This window comes from Pleurodeles waltl, chromosome 7, assembly GCF_031143425.1.
Source record: "Pleurodeles waltl isolate 20211129_DDA chromosome 7, aPleWal1.hap1.20221129, whole genome shotgun sequence".
Lineage (NCBI taxonomy): Eukaryota > Metazoa > Chordata > Amphibia > Caudata > Salamandridae > Pleurodeles > Pleurodeles waltl.
The window spans coordinates 156,902,929-156,927,232 of record NC_090446.1 but is presented as its reverse complement, the minus strand read 5'-3'; the positions used below and the strand labels follow the sequence as shown (position 1 = coordinate 156,927,232).

At 43.4% G+C, this 24,304-nt stretch overlaps 1 protein-coding gene across 1 annotated transcript in view; it reads right to left on the bottom strand.

The window, feature by feature from the left end:
- The window catches only part of LOC138303905 (opsin-5-like), a 580,436-nt gene that overhangs the window by 315,329 nt on the left and 240,803 nt on the right, over positions 1–24,304 (bottom strand). The window contains exon 2 of the mRNA XM_069243440.1: positions 9,388–9,475. Within this exon, the coding sequence (XP_069099541.1) occupies positions 9,388–9,475 (88 nt within the window). The remainder of the gene's footprint in view (positions 1–9,387; positions 9,476–24,304) is intronic.

Below are 24,304 nucleotides of genomic sequence, written 5' to 3'. Positions count from 1 at the left end.
CCAGTCAAAAATGCTTTGTTGTCTCGTGTTGGTTGTATTCTCTCCAGATGGCTAGCAACAGCTCCACAAATAAGTGCTACCTGTATGTGTGACCTCCTGGTTTGCGAACATTTTGGGAGAACATGAGTTGTACTGTTAATGTCACCGCATAACTTGCTGTATTGCCTGTGCCTATGCCACATACACGTCACTCACTGATAGTGGTCCGCTGTGATAAAAACACCACTGGCAAGTCATTCACTTATTGTTTTTAGGGTCGAGCCTGCGAGTGCATGCGCATGCGTCTCGTATGCAAGACTCTGCTGTGTTTAATTGAAGGGTTAGAGCCCGCCTGTCACGCACCATTTGTTGGTTTGCATGGCACTTTTCTTTACAGCCTCGTAATTCGTCAAGACACGCCTGGAATCACTTCTGTTCCTTTGTGTGAAGCAGGGGTCAAGCATTAATTGATGCAACTTAATAAGTGCTCGTCCCCTCCTCCCGACGTGATCGAGGTAATTTTTGTTGTTTTTAACTTCGAGTGCCCTGCAAACAGAAGGCTTGTGACTGGAAAAAATGTGCCCAGCAGACACAAATTTGCAAAGTTTTAATTTTTAAAGCTGACTATATTTTATTTTGCCAAGTCATCTTTTCTGATTTTCGTCTAATGTTTTCTTTAGTCTTTGGTTGTGGGCGCTGTGTCAAAAGATGACAATTAACTTGTTTGAATTATGTGAGACTTATTACATTGCAAATGCTTGTTTAAAACATGTTCTTTCAAGGACATTCAGGTTAGCTAATATCAGCTCTCCGCCTTGCAACACTACCAGGAACTTGTGTGCAGTGACCTCCGGCATCGTCTGGAGCCCGGTTGAGTGTGCTGTTACACTGAACGGGACCTCAGGTATTGGCTGAAACTCCTTTGAAACAGCACTTGGCAGGGAAAATTAGTTTTGCTTTTCACTACTGGGTTCTCATTGCAGGGAATTACTGTATTTTGATAACCCCTTTGATGATAGGCGAAAGCTGTGGGATGCATGTACTGTATAAGAAGTAGATTTTAATAGTGTTTTTATAATTGCGGTTTTACTGACCCTAGAATAACAAGGGTGTTCTCACTGTTCTAAGTGAAGAGGATGCTCCCTTCTGTCAGCTGGCCTAGCTAGCGCCAGGACACCGACTGATATTTGTTGCACTGTATAAATGGCTATTACGTTACATTACATATAGCACAAAGACATGGCGGTGGTTCCCGCAGAAGCAGGGGCAACGGGCCTGACTGGAAACCAAAAGCAGCCTGGCAAAGGTTTTCATAACAGCCCTGCTCCCTTTTTACACATGCATCCATTCACAACACTCACGATCAAGTATTCAAACATACACGCACGCACCAAACATTCATTTAAAAAAAAAAAAAAAAACACACCCTGACCTTCAGCTCTGCGATGGAGGCATCAGGAGGTTGGGATGGTTGCCTTCCTTCAGTGGCTAACCTAAGGTCAACCAAAGTGGGTGGGTAGCAGTCCCAACTCGTCACAGAGTGAGATGGGGTCAGTGAGACTGCTGACCCCACCCCACTCTGTGGCGAGGTGTCACTGATTGACATTCGGCCCTGGGGGCCTCAAAACTTAAAAATGAAGCGCTCACATCTGAAGCAATTGGTGACATTCCCCCTCGTCCTGAGGAGGAGAGCCTCGAGATATCTTTGCCAGGCTGAAGAGGTCACACCCTCAGGGCTCTGACTTCCTCAGCCCAGCAAAGTTCAGCTGACCTGAAAATGGAGAGTGTCTGTCAGGCAGACCTTTGCTCAGCCTGACAGTCACTCTTTTTGAGGGGCAAAAGGTGTGTGTATGGGGGGTGGGCGTGGACCCTCAACCCCAAAGGATGTGCCGCAGCTACAACTAGACATTCTCTTTTTCACCCCTCCTCTCCTTTCCCCTTCTTTCTGGTATTTCTCTATCCCTTTTCTCTCTTTACTTCTGCTCTTTTTCCCTCACTAGTCTCTGCTATCCTCCTCTCTCTACTTATGCCCCCAATGCACCTGATGCAATAAGCCCCCTGGATCCAGAGAGAGTGACAGACAACCTTGGTCCTTCAAAAACCAGCCTCCGTTGGCTCTAGCGTCCTAGGGAAACACTCAAATAAATGGCTAGTACTGCCCTCAGGATTGTGCATGCGCAAGTATCTTCTTGCCTGAGCCTAGGTGTCTTTGGCCTCCCGCCTGCCACGAGGCACGCCTGTACCTGCCTACTGAGAAGACGTAGAGGGATGAAGCACTCAAAGAACAGGCTTTAGAAGCTTTATGAAATCAGGAACGTAGCTACCACTGGTGCAGCAGGTGCAAATATACTGGGGGCCAGAGCGGCCCACAGAACCCTGGTAATTGCTGTATTTTACTCCCAGAACAGCAGTGAAAGGGGCTGTTTTCCTTCCCGCACTAGGGTCTGTGACATCCTGCCATCCCAGTGAGCATAGACAAAGGTTAGGTCAGTGCATTCCTATTCCTACACCTGGTAAGTAAGTCTAGAAGATTAGGGCACAGTCTCACGAGAATCCCTGAAAGTACTTCTGGCTCCTATGAAACAACACATTGGTCCTTGTGAAACCTTACCCTTTCAGGGAAGGCAGAGGGGCTGTTCCTTCCCCGTTATAGTTCCCACTCTTTTGCACTGCTATGTCCTTCTGCCCTTTGTGCCCAATTTGCTGTTCTTTTGTTGGGGTGGGTGGTGGGGGCACGTAAACCAGCTTCGACCTGTGCTGTTTTTGTAGAGGAGGGAAGATTGCATCATTGTTGCATCTATTTTTTGAGGTTTTGAAGCTGGCGCTGCTGTAGTTTTTTCTATTCATTGTGCATGTATAAGCGCTAACATATGTATGCACTACAGTACTAGAAAGCTTGCACTGGTGATGTCTATGCTATAGCTGTTCAGTGTTAGCTAAAATCGACTGCTGCAACATTTGCCTTACCTATACTGGGTCTGAAAGGAATGGACCCCACTGCTGCTTGTGCTGCATCTGTTCTGTGTGCTGCCATCTTTGTTTGAGAGAGAACTGCTATAATAATCTGCATGTGTTACTCTTTTGAACCGTAGTAGCTCTGCTAGGCGACTTTACTCTCTCATTAATACGACATCTGCCTGGCTAGGAAGAGAAGGTACTGTCACTTTAAAGGTCCCTTGAGAGGCCCTGGTTCTATTCTTGCTGAGAATAACAACCACGCTGAAAAGGGGCCACATGTTTATATGGTCAAGTACAACAGCCCTGCTGAGAAACTCTGCCATTGCCAGGTTAAAGGTAGAACAATAACGCTGTGCTGCAATAGTGATGACCTTTTCAAAATATGACAGTCTTCCCGAAGAGCGTTGTTTCAGTGCCGTTAAATGTACAGCTTAATTTGTTAACAGAACAGATGCTTTGTCACACTTCCTTCATGTACACATTATAGGTACCCAGGGGGATACAAGGAAGTTCACTCTCAAAGGTCATTCCCTCCGTGCTGAGTCTACAGACAAATGTGAGGCCCATCTTTGAATACACAAGTTACCACACAATCCACACACAATCACATTTCACCAAAGCTTTTCATTGCAAAGCCCAGATGTGTAGGCTTAGTTGATTCTTTTAAAGGGATACTTCTCCCTGTCACAACATTTAATCCATGCATTGGTTCAAACTAAATTAGTGCATTTTCAAAGTAGAAGGGAGATGTGTGCTTAACACAATCACTACTAGATGAACTTTTAGCCAGACTTATTTAGGTAAGACTTTGGGGCCATGAAGAGCTACTTACAAACAAAATGAGAAAAGGCGTGGAAGGACAGCATCTTAGGAGAACTTGCCGTGTTTGGGGACACCAAATGGCACACCCTCGTGAGCACTGTTGAACCGAAGACCAGCCTTTCATGGTGTTAGACCTGACAGCCTTAGTGTGGTCACCCCTAACTTTTTGCCTGCCTCCCTTTACTTTTTGGACACGGTTTTTGCTGGTTTTTAGACTCTGCGCACTTTACCACTGCTAACCAGTGCTAAAGTGCATATGCTCTCTCCCTTTAAACATGGTAACATTGGATCATACCCAATTGGACTTTTTATTTTACTTATAAGTCCCTAGTAGTGTGCAATATATGTGCCCAGGGTCTGTAGATTAAATGCTACTAGCGGGCATGCAGCACCCACTTAAGTAGCCCCTTAACCTTGTCTCAGGATTGCCATTGCAAGGCCTGTGTGTGCAATTTCACTGCCAATTCGACTTGGCATTTAAAAGTACTTGCCAAGCCTAAAACTCCCCTTTTTCGACATATAAGACACCACTGAGGTATGCACTAGGTAACCCATAGGGCAGGGTGCTGTGTAGGTAAAAGGCAGGACATGTACCTATGTAGTTTACATGTCCTGGTAGTGTACAACTCCCAAATTCGTTTTGACACTGCTGTGAGGCCTGCTCCCTTCATAGGCTAACATTGGGGCTGCCCTCATACATTGTTTGAATAGTAGCTGCTGATCTGAAAGGAATAGGAAAGTCATATTTAGTATGGCCAGAACGGTGATATAAAATCCTGCTGACTGGTGAAGTTGGATTTAATATTACTATGTTAGAAATGCCACTTTTAGAAAGTGAGCATTTCTCTGCACTTAAATCTTTCTGTGCCTTACAATCCACGTCTGTCTGGGTTTAGGTCACAGCTCCTTGTGCATTCACTCAGACACACAACCCAAACACAGGATACTCAGCCTCACTTGCATACATCTGCATTTTGAATGGGTCTTCATGGGCTAGGAGGGTAGAGGGCCTGCCCTCAGACAACCCCTACTGGGACTCTGGTAGACAGGATTGAACTGAAAGGGGACCTGGTGCACTTCTAAGCCACTATTCCCCACTTCAAAGGCACATTTGAATATATAAACAGGGCCTCTGCCCCTTCCAACTCAGATACTTCCTGGAGAAGATAACTGGAACCAGAACCTACATCCTGCCAAGAAGACCTACCTGGCTGCCCAAAGCACTCACCTGACTGCTTTCTGTGAAGGACTGCTGCCTTGCTATCGGCCTGCTGCCTTGCTGCTCCCTGGCTGTGGTGAAGAAGTGCTCTCCAAGGGCTTGGATAGAGCTTGCCTCCTGTTCCCTGAAGTCTCAGGACGAAAAAGACTTCTCTCTTGCAACTGGACTCCTTGTGCGGCAAAAATTCAATACACAGCTTGCTCAAACCGACGCACAGCCTGCCCCCCCAGTGAGAAATTCACCGCACGGTGAACCGGAACAACGCAGCGGACTTCGCAAGGAGAAGATCGACGCGGTGCCTGCATTGCAACCAGAACTTCGACAGATGGCCCACCGGATCGACGCACAGCCGACCTGGGATGACGCAGCCTGACTTCCAGAGGGGAAATTGGTGCAGCACCTGGTGTGCGGAAGAAACTTCCATGCAACACCCACCGGAACGACGCATCGCTTGTGACTTCGCTCTGCAAGCCCAGGATTCCACGCACAGACCCCAGAGCATCTGAAAACCCCGCAACCCAAAGAGGATCCACGACCGAGCACCGGAAATCGATGCACAGCCGTCCCTGCGTGGAAACTAAACGACGCATTGCTGTGTGCGGCTCGAGAAATCGACACATACCCCTTTGTTTCCACGCTTCTCCTCCTCTGCGGCCCTTTGCAGAGATTTTTCAACGAACCAGGTACTTTGTGCTTGAAAGGGACTTTGTTTGCTTTTAAACGACTTTAGACACTTTATATCACTTTTCAGTGATATCTCTACATTTACTTAATGCATCTTTGATCGTTTTGACCTGCAGATATCCAGATAAATATTATATATTTTTCTAAACACTGTGTGGGGTATTTTTCTGGTGCTATACTGTGTTATGGTATGATTTATTGCACAAATACTTTACACATTGCCTTCTAAGTTAAGCCTGACTGCTCAGTGCCAAGCTACCAGAGGGAGGGCACAGGATAATTTGGATTGTGTGTGACTTACCCTGACTAGAGTGAGAGTCCTTGCTTGGACATGGGGTAACCTGACTGCCAACCAAAGACCCCATTTCTAACACATGGCAATGTGTCCTTTGAAAAAACATCTACTCAAAAATATGCATGCCTTCATGTGTACTTTAAGTGTTGAGCAGCAGGTAAACAGGGTGTGCATATGCAAGTGTATGTAATATTAATAACTTGTTTTGAACATAGCACGTCCTACCACACTTTGTCATTATTACTCAATTTACTGGTGTGCAATTCAGTGACATTAGAGATATGAAGGCTGTACCTTCCTTGCTCCGATTTAAATTTGTGACCTACAAATTACTGCAGAAGTCAGTTGCGAGAGCTACGTTTCTTACCGTCTATGTAAAACACATATTCATGCGATGGTCTCTGCTTGCCCTGTTTGTAAATAATGCCATGCTATAACATAGCAGCAACATGTGTTTTACATAGAGAGGCAGTCAAAATGCATAAATTACTGAAACACTGTGCTTTTTAACATGTTTGATAAAATAATAATATAGCGATATGTGTTTTACATGCAGGACTGCCTGGAAACTATCATTGCTTTATTCTTTGCACAGAAGTTAAAACAGAAACTGTCTTGTCAATCAACACTTTGATGAAGCACCAATAGTGAGCTACGTGCACCATTGGCAGGTGTTGGAGTGTGACCTTTATAATCAACATTAACATGAAAAGCTTGCAAAATAATGTATAAATGATGCTGAATAAAAAACGTGGTAGAATAAATATTAATGCATGCATTTGAAATGTGCCCACGGGGAGTGGCCACCAATGTATACGGTGATTAATGAAACTGACTAATAATGAATTAACAATGTACTCATATATGATTTTGTATTAGCACTAAGAGTTATGTATTAAGGTTTTGCTAAATTAATCACTAGGCCTTAGTTAGCAAGGGTCTGTGCCTAGCTGCCTGGTCTCATATTAACTGTGTTTTTCTAACGTGCAATGTGCTGTCTTCCTGAAGGACGTGAAACTGTACTTTTCCAGAAGCTAGAGATATGTGTGTAACCGTAGTAAATTCTTTCTCATGGGACCCGACTTGCTCAAGGAGACATTCTTGCTGAATGCAACAGTGTAATTCGCAACAGGTGCAACGTCGCCTAGACTAGGAGAAGACAATGGAACTACTGACTGGAGCGACAAGTATAACTTTTGTTACCTGACATTCTACCCGTTGAAGACGTCAATCACAGGAACCAATAAACTGCATGAGAACTGTCTTAGGTGAAAATTCTAATAAGGTGATCAACGGATTATTTGACAGAGATAACGATGCACCAAATATTGCCCAATTGGAAATTAGAGACTTGTCCGACAAGATTAATATAACGACGTGACACAAGAAGAAATCAGCCATTACCTAGTCATTACGCGCCTTTTACTGAGTTATTATAGGTACACCCTTGCTGTTACTCTGATATTTTGCCTTAAGACTTTGTTGTCCTGATACCCTAAACCATACTCGCCTTACCCCTTGCCTGACTTGCACTTCTCCTCCTTATGAGGGGAGAGCCTTTTGCTATGCCCTGCTGAGCCTTACCTGCTTATCCTGGCTGATGGCGAAACGACTGCTATCCTGAGGACGAAGACTGATACTGTCTGTCGACCCATTTGGAGGGGTAACTATCTGATGATAAATTGTCTGTTTGCCTTTTCTTTCTAGGTACCAACTGCTCTTTTGACAGAGACCATAGTTAGATGTTTTCTAAATTTGTGTTACTAAATTGTTTTGCATGAAGCCCACCATGCTGGTGCTAATTAGAGGTTAGCTAAGGAATCCACTAATATTGGGTGCAAATAGACAAATGACTGAATCTTTGCTTTGTTGAATACTGTACTAATGATACTCTGCTAAAGTTGATTCATGTTGACATCGTGCTTAGTTCTGATGTTTCTGATTTTTGCTTTGATAAAGTCTTATACAAGTTGTCATATTATAGTGCTTTTGATGTGCTTATTGATATTGAGACTAATAAACAGGACCTTAGAATTGTAACTAATAGGGAATAAATATCTTAACCTTTATTAGCTTTGCGTGATCATTTATTGGCTGAAAGGTCATGGTGTTTCAGTCTTATTGGAGGGTATTGGTAAGGTGAATCGATTAGTTATTGTGAATACTGATGAAGTGATTGATCTAGTGATTGAAATGCCAAATAGCTATCTCGTCTTAAGGAGTCCCCAATCAGGGTCAAAAGGTTCATTGGCCTAAAACGAGTCCCAGTGTAAGTAAATTAACTAGGTCAGGGACGCGTTATCACAGGCAGGTACATTGACTAAAATCTTGACAAATCTGAACTGCAGCCGGACACTTTGGGATCACGGTACTAGTAGCATCATGGTTAGCTCTGTAAACTATTTGAGCAGTTCATATATTTCTGACCTGCACTTGCACATAATCCCACCAAGTTTAAGGGGTGTCAAGTGGTGAAATTGTGGCAGTAAGCTAACTGGCACAGGTATAGCAAGAGGCACCGTACTTTACAATGTGTTGTTTTTCTCCTGGCACGGAATGTTTAACTCCCTGGCACTGTTTCTGCTGAGGCAGAAATATATTTGCCTACTATGTTTTATGGTGTTCTGTTTGGGGTTCACAGATGTCTGACATGCATATTAGGCACGCTTTCGTGCTGCGGAGAAATGCTGCTCCCATGTACTTTGGTAGATTCTAAAGGACTGGAATAATGGTTTACCTTCCTTCCAAACAACCTGTTAGACATACTGATTTCTTTTCAATATATTTAAAAATCGGACTCTAAAATGCATAACGTGGATTAACGTTTTCAGTATTCTAATGTATGTTTTTTATGCCCAGCCCCTCAACATCCCCCGCTCCCCCCTCCCCCCCCCCCCACTCACCCCACCACCACCACCAAATCCAAAAATCAGCCTCTCTGCAGAGTCGTCCACATTCGCTCACCCGGTGCAATGTGTGGCTGGTATACGTTTTTTCCCTGGCCTGCTTTTGGGTGCCAGTTGGCCCTGGTGAGTTCAGATGTCGTAACTAGCCTTCAATACGGGTATAAGCTAGTGCAAAAAATGAATCAAATATTTGTTGTGGAAAACAGGCACCCAAATCCCAGAAATTGCAAATGGACGTTCTTAAAATGCCCGGGGCCTGGTTGTGACAGCAACAACAGGATATGTGTTCATCTATTAAACACAGAGGTCACGAGGAAATAATTAATTTCCTTCTACAGTAAGCCTACAGTATGCCTTTAAAAAATGAAGAATAATTGCTTTAGATCCATTTTTTGTTCACTGAAACAAAAATAGCAGAGTTTGAATTTTTCCAGCTGAGGTCACATAACTAGGTAATCCTGATTTCATATTTTTCTCATTACCAGAATGTTTCAATAGGGAAATTAAAGTTGGTGTTTTCTTACCAAACAATGAATACACAGTTCCCATGATAATGTCATCTTTCTTTGATATTGTTGAAGTAAATTCGTTGTAATCAGAAGCATTTCCCATCTGCAAAATATAAAAGGCATGCACGAATTAACACGACTTTTAGAGAAATTGGTTAAGTATGGAATTCACATTTTGAAAATTAGAAAAAATGAAATAATTGTTCAAAGTGAAGTAGTTTCGACTGGTTAGGGCAATGAAAGACTTGGCCACCAGCACTCATCGAATTTAAAAACACGTGGACATGCTTGTAGAATCTGTGACCACATCATGTCTGTGCTCCTTTCAAGTGTCTGGACAGTCAATGTTCTCTTTTAAGGAACGCTCCATGGAGGACACAGGTCTTCCAGTGTAGCATGTAACACGTTATCTACTGACTGAATGGTTGCAAAGAATAGCAGCAAACAGACATACATAAAATTACAGCGAACAGCAAACTATGCATATTTTTTTTACATTTGGTTATTATTGGTGCCTGTCTGAATCCCGTTCTTCCCTTTAGGCATTTCCAGAAACGTCCATTGCGCTGAGTGCCAGAACAGTTTCATAAATCAAAGAAGGTTCAATGTTTGAAGCTGTGTTTGACTGAAAGGTAGGAGCCTGCTTTAGAAGTTAGTGAACAGGGCCCTCTGCCACCAACATGGTGGATAGGCATGGTGGAGTACTCTGTCTGCCAAACTGATGGTTCACCCACTCTATTTAGAGTTGCGGACCATCATGTTTCCGACTGCAGTGCCCCTGCTGGCTGGTGGAAGCCCTGCACTGACCACCCAACTGAGTTGGAGGCCATAGGCACATCAGACCGTCCACCCTACTTAGAGCGGATGGTGTGATTTACATTTTTTATCAGTTCATGTCCACCAAGGTCCCAAGCAAAAAAATGTTAATCGACCTCGTACACCATGGCTGCAAACTTCCAGGGTGTTAGGATCATCAGTTATTTGTTTTTCAAAAACAAACTCCATCTTTCGGAGTTTGTTTTTGAAAATCAAAAAAGTTTGCTGAGCGGCTGCCTGAAGCATGGTGGCTACTCAGCAAACTTTCAAGGCCTTCAGTAAATCCAGTATGGCAGTGACTATTCAGGATTGTACTATCAATATGAAAGATGATGAATATATATTAGAAGAACAGGGCATAGTGTTTGATCACAGTGTCCCTACAGAGTTTAAGCCTAAATCAAAATTGACTCCGCTTCTGGGTTTTGATATGTTTGATGCTTTCCATGAAAAAAAGTAAATATGGCATTTTGTCTAACCAATAGCATCTTTATCTTCAATAAGACATGGTACAGACAGGCACAATGGACTGCGACGGGCACCTGGTTCGCTCCCAGCTATCCAAATCTTCTCATGGGCTAGCCGGAGGAGCAGGTGTCCACCACAACCAAGCTCGAGAGAGAGAGGGTTGTGCTCTGGTTACGATTTATTGATTACCTTTTTCTAATTTGCTAGGGCAGTGAGGAGGATGCTAACAGATTTGCTGAGCGTCTCAGTAGAAATTGTCTCAACCTTGAGTTTACTGCGAATCTCAGCAAGGAAGGTATTGCATTTCTTGAAGAGGAAGTGGCAATATTAAAGAACAGGATCACTTCTAGGCTACATCGAAAATCCACGGCATGCAATAGCTTGCTTCATGGTCTTAGTCACCCTGGTCAGTTAAAGTGAAGCATCCTTTTTGGAAAGCTGATACGTGCCAAGAGAAATCGCAATGATGATAACACCTTTCAAGTAGAAAAAACTATTATGACTAAATGTTTTATTTAACATGGTTACCCTCCATGGGTACTGGATAAGGTGGTCCAAAGATTTGACACACAAACTAGAACTGAGATTTTGTATGAGCCAAATAGAAAGAGAAGGATTAAAACTAACAAGGAGGAGAGTGAAACTAGACTCAATACATGCAATGACAAATCAGGGAGCATATAGTAGATTCAAACAAAAAACTGGGATCATCTATGTTGTGACCCCGTAATAGATGACATAAACCTAAAATCACCTACAGTAGAACGAGATCTCTCAGAGACATGCTGCTAAAAGCTGACATCTGCAAGGGGGTTAACACACAGGATGCATTGAGTAGACCCCTGCAAGGCTTTCAAATCTGTAGCAAACACAAAGCCTGTGAGCAGTCAACAAACTGTAATAACATAACATAAGTATTTGTAAAGCGCACATTCACCCACAGGCATCTTGGCGCTGAACAACAGATGTTTATTGTTACCCAACTCAATGGTACTCATTTTATCGACCTCACAATTTTGAATGAAAGGCTGAGTGAACCTGCCGGGATTTGAACCTGTGACCATGAGGTCAACACAGGCCCCTACAGTGGACGCATTAGTCCACTAAGCCACCAGACCCGGTGATTCCTGGTATAAACAAGGTTATACCCATTTTTTATCACAAGTTGTACAGCTTATGTGGAATGTGTTTTGGAATGTCTGTGTGGATTCAGGAATGTGTGTAGGGCCATTCACTTGGTCCACAAAATAATGTTAGAACATGCCAGAGCAATTTCTAACCATGATGAACACTACCCAATTGCCAGACACTTTAAAACACATCACTTCAGAGATAGGAAAGAACTGAGATTTTTTGGGATCAACCATATCATAGCAGACCCTTGAAGTGGAGACCATATTACTATACTGAGGAAACAGGAATCGAGGCTTATCATTGAGCTCAACATCAAGGTCCAAGATGGTCTTAATTCAGATGAGGATTTACATGTCCATTTGGATTGAGTAAGATATTTATAGTTGGATCACAGCTTTTTTGATACCTTTGCTTGCTGAATATAGGATTTTAATTGTAATCATGCTCGCTCAACAATATGTGTAACCCTTTTATGTCTTTTATCTAACAGAGAGAAGAAGAAGAGACTCTCAAGGGCGTGCTGGGTTCAAGTGGAGGCCCCACTGGGGCACCCTTCCCTTTTCTTCCAAAGCACATCAAGCACCTGAATGATATTTGCACTTTTATATTTTTTATTTAACTAATATGGACTAGTGTATTGTTATTGCACCACTATTTGGTTCAATTGTTTGCCTTCATACTTTTCCCATGAGCCTTAGTGAGCGCATCTCTCCGTGGAACTGAACCTGAGAACGGTGATGCTTTGCCAACCCAGCTAATTGTTGAAAAATCTGTTTCCCTGATTTTACACTTCTGTCTATGCACATTTGGGCTATACCTGATACTCTTGGTATTTATGCCAAGCCCAAACTTATGGTATGCCTTTTTGAGATACTATGGCCCATTGAGTAATTTGTTGATCCCTTTTTAAGGTTATGAGTAACCAACGCCCACTGGGGCAGTATCTTGAAGCACAGTAACTTTATATCTATTCCCATTAGCAACATTGGCTCTTTGTATATTTAACCTAGCTTGTCGATCGACATACTAGTACATCAGCATTTCCAGCACTGAGCATTTTAGCTAGCACTCTTTGGATGGCAGTGGTAGACATGTTTATTTGTGTTATTCTGTTTGGATCGCATTGAGCTACTGTCACCCCGGGGTATTATCAATAGGGTTAATTCAGACAAATATTGAATCATAGTAACTGAACAAAACAGTTAATATATGTCATTTATTAAATGATTTGGGTCCTCCCATTGGGTTGAGGTTTGAAACATGATTATAAACATGCATGTACATCATTTTATTTGCTTTAGAGTGTTTAATTTGATCAGTGTGAAAAGAAACTACAGAATATTTCGCAAAATAAATATCTATTTTATTTTCTTCTATATATTTAAAGATGGAGGCTGTGAGAGTGTGCATTTTCTAATATGTTTTATTAATAATTTTAAAATGTATTAACCGTGTAGCAAATTAACATGCAAAAACGGGTGACTTTTGAAAATGGTTGCTATAATTCATTTCTGTTCTTTGTCTGAGTAAAATTCTAACTAAAGTTGTGGTTATTTTCTGTGTTCAATGCTTACATAAAAGTGTGTTAAATGACTTAATAGATGTGTACACAGCTACCCCTAGTGGGTTGCTGCATTATGTCCTACAAGGTCAAGTTTGCTAAAGTTCCTGCATAAGCCGAATGTTCTATTGTTTGAAATTGTCACTAATGGAATGCACCCTGATTATTTCTGATGTCATTGAAATTCAGGTTATCAGTTTGAGATACTATTGGTTGAATCGTAACCACCCCATGTACTGACCGATCATAAACTTTTTGAAGATTAGTATAACAAACTGGGTGGGATAGTCTACAGTTAGATGAGATTCTAGAGAGGGAGATGAGATCCTTAGTTCAAGTTCCTGATGGTTCGAGTCATACTAGCAGTGTGGGTTTAGCTGTCAATAGGCCCAATCTTCCGAAGACTTACCTGATGGTGTCCCTTTGCTGAAGTAGACTGCATGTTGTTGTTCTATGGGTAATGTATGAAATCACATTGTTATATGTGTCTCTTTTGCTATGCAGACACCAGCTGCAACTTATAGTTTTAATACTGCTTATCAATAATGATGTTTTTTTTATAATAACCCAAGTTAGTATGTTTTTCTAAATTTGTGTTTCTAAATTCTTTTAGATGAAGTCCAACATGCTAATTTGTGGTTAGTGAGGGTATTAATTATCAAATGCTCGAGATTTATATTTACACCCTTTGATTGTTTGTACTAATGTCTACATTACCATTATTACCGATTTTGGTGTATTTAATATAGCCTTAGAACCCGCCGTAGCAGGCTCTACCGGCTATTAAAGGCCCGCACCCGCGTAAAATGCCCGAGCCAAAGGGTTCTAAGGCTATCAGAACATTCTGCCACTCAGGGCAGAATGTTCTATTAAATAAAACAAATTGCTCACGGACCCCGAGGGGATTAAAATCCCCTCGGGCTCCGTGAGGCTTTGTTCACAGCTGTTGCTGTGAACAAAGCGAACATTGGAATGTTGGCGCTGCAGGCTTTTACCGGACAGTAAAAGCCAGCAGCACTCCATTGTTTTCAATGGAGCTGCCAACTTTCCAATATTCTAATCAGCGTTATGATTCTGGAGATTATCTGCTTCATTGTGTTGATGAAACTCAGATATATAAGATGTTCTAATCAGCCACTATTGATTCTATATACTTATCACTTATGTTTGAGAGTTATTTTCGTGACACTAGCATTGTTAATCTAGGGAAATAAATTCATAATTCTACTTAATAAACTGGTGTGGTTATTGTTTGAGGTTCGGAATTCTAAATATATTGTTTACTGTTGTTAATCACATTGCCCACTAATGACATCCCCTCATTCATTTATCGTGTCGATCCATTGACCTCTTGCGCAGAATCCACTATTCAGTTTAAGTAATAGCTAGGATTACGTGGCGCTGCAGCAAGGCTTAGTTTTGTTAAATCGTTGACAGCTGCATTTACTAATCCTCTTTTGGTGTTTGTGTTCACGAAACGTATATGAGCTATGGGGAACACAGCCCCTGCATGTTTAGCAGACCCTGTGTGCAAAGAAATGCCGGCTCCTGCATGCGAAATCGGCCTAGGGAGGGGATCCACGTGGGACCCTCCCCTATTGAATAAAGGCCAGGACCCAGGGGAAGGGGTCCCTAAGGCCAAGATCGGCCTGTGGAGTGGGGCCACGCGCCCCCGTAAAAATTTGAAATCCTTGGTGGAGGTGAATGCATAGCTGATCTATTAGAGCACGATCTGTATGTGACTGTGATGAGTGGGTTCTTTCTTGTCCTCTCCTGGTGAGGGCAGGGTCCATTGTCCTCCCTTTAAATTGCTATGAGTATGCAAATGTGCAAATCACCTTAAAGCTGCGCCCACTTGGCCCGGCACTGTCCACCTCAGTAGTATGCAAAGGTCTTCCCTCATTTTGCCACGGCAATAGACAGCTTACCGAAGGACGCCCCAGTGCATTTGTTGCTAATTTTGGTGGTGTGTTCTTGATGCAGAGGAATATGAGGACATCTCCACAAAACAGAAAAGCACTTACCTCATATAGATAAAAAGAAGGAACCTGGTTTGGGGGAGATTTACGTCTTTGTAGTCTCGTTGGGCTTTCTATAGGAGGTTTCATGTTATTACAGAATTCTGGAGAAAGGCATATGAGGAACAATCACATTGCCAAACGCACAGAAGGTCACTGGTGACATTTCCTTGTGCTCCATTATGGAGCTGTATTGTGGAATACGTACTGGACATTTACCCAAGGAGGCAGCAAGAACTCCACTTGGGTAGATATTTTGTGCAAAGCTATGGACTCTTGTTGGATGAAAGGGCAGGTGAGGTTCCTTTGTGACTGCGTCATTCATGCTACTGACACACCAACCCAGGCACTCACACACCCACAGATGCACTCAGAAACTCAGTCAGACACTCATGCACCCACTCACTGACCCACTCAGAGATTCATGTACTCACTCACAGACCCACTCTAACACTCACTCACCCACTCATGGACCCACCTACACACTTATGCACCCACTCACAGATCTACGCAGGCACTCACAGACCCACATAGACACTCACACACCCACTCACGGACCCACTCAGAGACTCACGCACCCACTCACAGACCCACTCAGAGACTCATGCACTTACACACAGACCCCCTCAGAGACTCACACATCCACTCACAGACCCATTCAGACACTCATGCATCAACTTACGGACCTACTCAGAGACTCACACACTCACTCACTGACTGACCCACTTAGACACTCATGTATCCACTCACAGGCCCATTCAGATATTCATGCATCCACTGACAGACCCACTCAGACTCTCACACACCCATTCACAGATATATACACACACACACCCAATCACGGAGACACTCTCACACCCAGTCTTACACCCAAACCCTCTCACACCCACATCAACATAAACCCTCCTACACCTACTCTCACACCAAGACAGACACTGTCACACCCACTCTCACACCCAGAGACACCCTCTCACACCTATTCTCACACCCAGAGAAACAAGCCCTTCGGCCGTGCGAAGGGTTAGGTGGTTATGGCCCTGAGGCCAATCCCTGCTGTCCTGCAGCCAACCCCTGCTGCGCCGTGGCCGAAGGCCATGCACAGCTGTGGTTGGATTAATGTATAGTAATTAAAATTACTTTACGTTAAAAAAACCACAAAAATTCACTGACGAAAACTAATGTTGCAGGTACCTTATAGTTAGGAAAAAGAATTAAAAAAACGTAGAAATTCACTTAAAAAACAAAGATTACAGGTATGTTATACTTAGGTTCTGAATTTACTCGCACAAAACCATAGAAATTCAGCAGTGATAGTTAAAGTGATTTCAAGCAACTATAACTCGCGCCCACGCCATGCAAGGCTAATTACCCCAGATATTGCAGTACTCATGACAACTTCTAGAACATCATCAAAAATATAAATTAAACATTAGCAGTCAAATTATTGAAGAAAATACTGTGCATGGTGTGGGCTGTAGTTTTATATATATATAATGTATACATATGTATATGTGTATGTATATATATATATATATATATATATATATATATATATATATATATATATATGCACATATATATATATGCTTTTGGCCATGCCCCTCCCTGGCCAATTTCAGCCCCGGTGACCCCATCCGCTGGGGCTTTCTGTTCGAGAAAAAAAAAATTGTGGGGAAGGAGGCCACGTGGCCGCCCTCCCCAGGCTAATCTTGGGGGACCCAGTGACAATGTTGGGGACCGCGCGGGGAGCCTGAAGGCCCCCACTGTCCCAGATGGCTCCCCACCTCCTGTGGGACCCAGCTTTGCTGTCACAGAGAGGGAGACACTCCCTGTCTGTGCCTGCATCTCCGTGGGCAGGGAAACAGAGGAAACGTCGGCTTGCAGTGAGGAAGAGCTGTTTAAAAGCTCTCCCTCACTGAGAGTGGAGTGTTTGCTCTGACTTGGTGGGAGCTTTTAGCTCCCACCAAGTCACATCAAACAGCTGTATCCCGGGAGTGGGCACCCCGGGACATAGCAAGAGGCGGCTGGTGGTCCCCAGGGCCATGTATGGCTCCCTGAGGGGGCCATCCAGCCCCCTTCTAACTTTACAATTTAGGTGGCAGCCCCCAGGGCTGCAGGGGGTAGTGCAGACCTCCTTAATTTAAATTAAAGGGACGTTTCCTGGGGCTGCAGGTGGCCCAAGCGACCCGCATCAATTTACTATTCTGCCCTGGGGATGTGGCGGTTCCTGGAGTTGTGGGGTGGATGCATTTGTTTACACATTCTGGCCCGGGGAGGTGGCGGTCCTCAGGCTGCGGGGGGACCTCGAGGCCCCCTGCATCAATTTACAATTCTGCTCTTGGGAGGTGGCGGTCCCCAGGGCTGCAGGGTGCCACGCACTTCGCATAAATTTTATATTCTGGCCCGGGGAGGTGGCGGTACCCGGGGCTGCAGGGGTCAGGGTGCCCCCTGCATTTGTTTACCTATTCCCAGGTGGAGGACCCCATGCACCTCTCCTCATTTTTGTGACCTGGCCAACTCAGAGCTTTAAAAGATTCTGTGAATATTGCGAATTTGCAGAATAAAAAAAAAAAGCTTTTGTGCCTTGCTGGGTTCCTCTGGGACCCCAAGAACAAGGCTGGGATGTCAGGGTATTCCTATCCTGGACCCTTTTCTGTTTTTTCACTTTTATTTTGGGGACTCGGCTGAACCTGAGTCCCAAGATGGCTGGCAACACTTCCTGGTTTAAGTGTTGGCAGCCAATCAGAGCTGTGCATTTCCCTGCATATTTGTGTTTTTCCTTTAATATCTCCAAAACTACGTAACAGATTTACCCCAAATAAGCAAAAGCATAATCTGCATACCAAAAGCTAGCATTCTGCCAAATTTGGTGTAATTCCGTCCAGCCGTTTGGGCTGTAGTTGTGTTCAAAGGTCCTTTGGTATGAACATGGAAAACTCATATTTGTTACACCCCCTTTTTCTCGGCCCCCACTTGACGGATCACCCCAAAGATTTTCATGCGCAACAAGAATCACCTGGGCACTTTTTCTGGAAAGCTTTATGAAGATTCGTCAAACGGTGCCAAAGATATAGTATAGGCAACTCCCAAAATTTTTTTTCTATGGAAACATAGTCCTAATATATATATATATATATATATATATATATATATATATATATATATATATATATATATATCTTTACACATATATATATGCCTATATACACACACACACATACAGTATATATATTTTAACAACAGCCCTTTCTTCTTATCTTTCCATGCGCTCTAGAACTGTACCTACACAGATGTCAGTACAATAGCTCAGCGAGTATGGAAGCGCTGCAGAGGTGTATGTGCCACCTACAGTAAGATGTATAAATCCCAGAAGGGTCAATGCAGCCATTCATAAACATTCTAATGTGCTGTTGATAGCAAACGAGAATGGAGAAACAATGTGTTGTCAATCTTGAGTACAGTAAACTAGGGCACCAGGAGAAAAGTGATGTCATGGATCGCAGACTACAAAGGTTTAGGACTGACTTCTCAAAACATGTCCGTAAACACAATGGAAACTCACTCATAAATGTAGGTTTATTGGAATGTCCACCAATCTGCTTATTTCCAAAGACTATTTCATATCTTGGGATTTTTTTGTGTAACTGTTTTTTTTAGTACTTTCTTTCCTTACAGAAGAGAGTCAACTCCACAACAGACTATAACAAGAGCATTGATTACACCCCCATTTCAATTCCCTAAATTAACAGTGACTTGCACTAGCAGGAGTTATCTGAAAAAGAAAAAACTAGTACAATCCACTAGTGACACTCACAAGTGATGCATACAGAGCTTTTCACAGCCTCAGCAGACCTCAGTGTCATGAAAAACAGGAGTCACTGACAATATACGACACAGAAAGGGAAGCCAATCACTAGTTTACATTCGAAAAGCATCATTCGTAGTCTGGAATCAACAGGGTCAATGAACACTCCTACATTCTTATGTCCATGTAGGGATGCCTCTTCTCAGGAGCCCTGTTACACCACCTTATAGTCACATGTGGTGGGTCAATCCACCATGATGAAGGCCTGTGTGCCTGGTTCACTCAAGGAACCAGAAGTATGACACTGCTTGTGTTACCAGTTATGGTGGTGTACCCATTACAAATGTAGTAAGTCAGTAAAGAGATGGCAGCCACTCTTCCATAAAGGTTATTAATTCACTTATTTTTTTTAAATAAAAGGCCTATATTTTTAGCCAATTAGTCCTCCGTCAATGGCATCCTCAAGGGTTCATCGTATCTTTTAATTCCATTAGTACCTTTATGCTTTTGTCTTTTACTTTTCTGCTGTCACATGAGATAGGCACTACATATGCATGAAAAACTGTTGGTATAAGTCTATCACACAATCTACAGATCCCATGGAGGAGAGGGAGCGGGCAGTTTCCATTCGTTGGTGCACAGCGCCAAATTCGAAATTAGTTTTGGTGCTTATGAAAACTGGCAGACAGTAAATACTAACCCTACATGACACTGACTTTAAAGATTTGAAAGAAAATGGCACGTGGCCAATTTGAACCAGACTGAGCCATTAATTTATTTCAATTACGCTGCACAACAAACCACCAGGTAAATTCTCATAGACCAAGGTTGGATTCAAATCAGTTCTGAAGGGTGAAAGTGTCCTAGAGCCTGGTACAAATCAGTTACTGATGGATTTGCCACATACAGCTGATTGGCAGGAGCCAATGTCCACATTTCCACTGTTGCTGACCGTCTGTGATTGTTAAAAATGCACAAGTTGAAAATTATAGCGTGCCAAGATGGCATCCACAAAAAAAATGTTGATGAGGCTTTTGCAGGTTGCATTGCCGGGTATGATGAGGGTGTATTTGTACCTTTGCAGATTGGGACTACTGTTAGATGCTAAACAGTTTAAAATGTTGACATTGTAAAACTATTAACATTTCAAAATTAATGTGTTGCACTGTTTTGTAGCCTGCATAGCCCTGCCCCCCTGATATACCTCTGTAAAAAAAAAAATGTTGTCCAGAGATTTTCATTTTTGATTTGTGTTTTTGGATCATTAGGGAGGTAATTTAGCCTGGGTAGACAATGCTGATCCTGGCCAGATTTGTCTGGATGACATTTTTTAAAATGGCGGATGTATTGCAGTGATGATGTAATATTTCAGGAACCATGAGACCTATATACTTAATTTTACTGTCAAAGCATACGTTTTGGGGGTCAAGTAGTCTTATAGAGACAGAAGATAAGTCCTCAGAGCAACTCTGCTGCCATTTTTCAAAGTGGTGGCTATAATAGAGGAACAAGAGACATATATAGAAATGAAACAAATAATAATGGTTTTTAATCCTTTTATGTATACACTAAACAATGTTTATGATCCGAATATGAAAGAAAATAAAGTTTATCACTCCGGTTTTAGACACATTTTCAAAGATCACTTTATTTATTTGTTTTGCAATCGCTCGTGGTACATTTACAGAATGCTCAACATTTGAGAAGAGCATATATCGACAGGGACATCTTTTACTAGCACAGGTTTTGCAAGTACATGTACGTGTAAAATCTGTGGGTAGGGGCTTTAGAAATTTGATAGGTTTTAGCACCCCATCAATATCTTCCCAACCAAAGTCACACAGATCTTTCTCTACATAGGCATGATCCAAAACATTTACACAGCTTCTGATCAAGTAGAATGCTCTTTTAATGTGTCCACGCGCAGAATATGACGTTGGTGGAAGGTCACTTAGCGAGACTGATCTCCGGAACTCACTGTACCGAAGATCGTCAAATGTGTGACAGTTAGAACTGGTTTTCCACACATGCACAAACCAGTCCCTAAAGTCACATTCTTTTGTGTCTCAGCAAATCCTTTTAGAAACTTCACAGGTTCAGCAGTTAAAGCTCCAAGCTTTGTTCCAATTTTGCTTATAGTGTCATCACCCGTAGGAATATATCCCTTGATAAGAACACTGGGCATCTCTGGGTCATATTCCTTGTGCAGAATATGCCTGTTCCCTAGCATATCCATAACTCTGACAATCCTTGACTTATGAATACTACAACAAATCTAAGGAGCACAATAATAACATCTGTGTCATGTGACAGTACAATGGCCTGATTGGAACCATTTTGAACAGCCCATTAAGCATGTGGCACAACACGAAGGTCGGCTTCCTACAATTTGCTGTTAAAGTTTTGAACAATATGGCCCGTACCTTTTGACTATATCTCTGCAGGCACCGACTCCTCATTGACAATCATTCTACTTGCAATAATTGGAAATTCAGTGTTCACTGAAGTTAATATTGTTCGATGTTGATGACCAGAATTTATCAAGTTGCACATGTATAGGTGTTACATTTTTGATGCATGCAAGGTCAATGGTTCCACTTGTGGACTTTCGTCCGATTCTCTCACATCTTTGATAGATAGTTCAAGATAACTGTTAAAGACAATGTGCACTTCTTGCAAGGTGCACACTGACTTTGATATATGTAGAATAGTCTGCACGTCCTCTCTAAAGTTTTGAATGGATGGAATCTTGACCATTCGCAATTGTGAGATATAGTCAACAACAACAGCAGTTTTCAATGTGGGCACCTTTTCCAATTGAAATTCTTTAGGTTAAAGGTTTTTTTCCCAGCTCTTGTACGAGTATGTGCTTCACTGGTTTTGTTGTAGCATCTCCATCAAATAATACATTTGTTTGAAGAAGATCGTACAACAGAATGTCCTTGATAAATTCACCCCTTACTTTTGCTACATCCATCGCTGTACGTGCTTGTGAAAGTTGTTTTTTGTAACCTGCTTTGTAGTGGCTGGTTGGACATAACTCTTACTATGACAGTTAAAGCATGGAGGTTTAGCTTTATTATGTCAAACAGCTTTTTCTCTTTTCAATACATAGTGCTGCTACCCCCAGCCCTTTGGGTTGAGTGCCCCTGGCGTTTCATCACAATCTCATGCATGCAACATAATAAATGCCAGGACAATGTTTTTTGTGGGTATAATATGTCGCAAGTTTAAATATTACACAGGTAGGGTTAGCTTACGGGCGATCCCGGTGTCGGAGATGAGTTTATAAATAAGGCCGACACCCATCCTGAGAAAGCTAGAGCTGTTCCGTGTGGTGCTCTCTGCACCTGCGTACTTCGCATCTTACAGCTCTTTCCTTTATCGTGGTTTACTACTTTGTTATTTTAGTCATGCTCCTGACAAGTCAGAGCGAGACCCCGGCCAGTCTCCACAGTTGCTCAGGATTCCAACTGCCCCCTTGCGGGGGTTAAGGAGCGCCGTCACATCATCCCGGGCCCCGCCGTAAAGGCTCCCAGTGGCCCGAGGAATAGCTTTGGATCCAGAAATCATCATCTGGAGGCCTTTTAGTCAACCTTAAAGCTTTAGGATCGCCCTGTAACTCCGCTTTGCGACGATTCTTACGTTTCCTGTAAAGAAAGTCATGTTATGCCAATGCTCCCTCTCTGCCCTTCAATCCTTCTATTTCCTTTGTTGTTTGGGTGGGTGGGAGGTTTGAGCGCAGTTCACCTAAAGAGGCCCAGCCCTGTCCAGTCGCCCCTTAAGAGGCCTTATGGCCTCACTCCTCCTTCCTCACACCTTGGGGGGGCCATAAACGCGAGGTGGCCCACCCTCCCAGTACGGAGGCCCCTCGAGCTCATTTCTACCCGGCGGGGGATCGACGCTAGGATGCTGTCCACCTTAAAGACACCCTACGTGTGTCGTGGCCATCCACATAGCGCTGCTACCCCCAGCCCTTTGGCTAGAGTACCCCTGGCGTTTTATCACAATCTCATGCATGCAACATGATAAATGCCAGGACAATGTTTTTTGTGGGTATAATATGTCGCAAGTTTATTGATTACACAGGTAGGGTTAGCTTACGGGCGATCCTGGTGTCGGAGATGAGTTTATGAATAAGGCCGACACCCATCCTGAGAAAGCTAGAGCTGTTCCGTGTGGTGCTCTCTGCACCTGCGTACTTCGCATCTTACAGCTCTTTCCTTTATCGTGGTTTACCACTTTGTTATTTTAGTCATGCTCCTGACAAGTCAGAGCGAGACCCCGGCCAGTCTCCACAGTTGCTCAGGATTCCAACTGCCCCCTTGCGGGGGTTAAGGAGCGCCGTCACATCATCCCGGGCCCGCCGTAAAGGCTCCCAGTGGCCCGAGGAATAGCTTTGGCTCCAGGAATCACCATCTGGAGGCCTTTTAGTCAACCTTAAAGCTTTAGGATCGCCCTGTAACTCCGCCAAGCCTCGGGAATCGCATCTCGTGATACCCGAGGCCCCCCACCTGTGCTCCTCCTTATACCGCTAACTGCAGCCGGCTACCTCTATAGCGTCTCTAATGCTCATTAAAAACATATCCGTGCCCGCGTCAGACAGGTGTACCCCGTCTGCCGCAAAGTTACTGCTCAAGCGTCTACACAGCAGGGTATGTCTAATGAAACCAAAACCGTGCTGCTTTGCAAATTTCTGTAGCGACTTGTTGATTCTCCGGCTTGACATTTCAAGTGCAGCAGGAGACCGAGCCCCCTGCCACACCTCCCTTGGGAGAATCTCCGACCATATTACTTCCCTGCCCTCCATCAGGGCGGCAATTCTGGCCAGGCCGTGCGTCATGGCCTGCAACAGCGGGCCCCTCCCCCAAGTGGTTAGGTCATTTCCGCCCAGGTGGATTACAAGAATGTCCGGTTTCGGACCTTTGTTCCCCACCAGCTGGCGAACTCTAGATTCCAGCATGGCCCATCTCATTCCCGGGGTTCCCATCCAAGTGAATTTGGTGTTGCTGAAACTGTGCATCCAGCCACTCTCCTTGGCCCGGTGTTCTGCTGTGTCCACCAGGGAGTGACCCATCACCCATACTGTCTTAGCCCCTAGATGGACAAGAAAGTAAGCATTACCACACA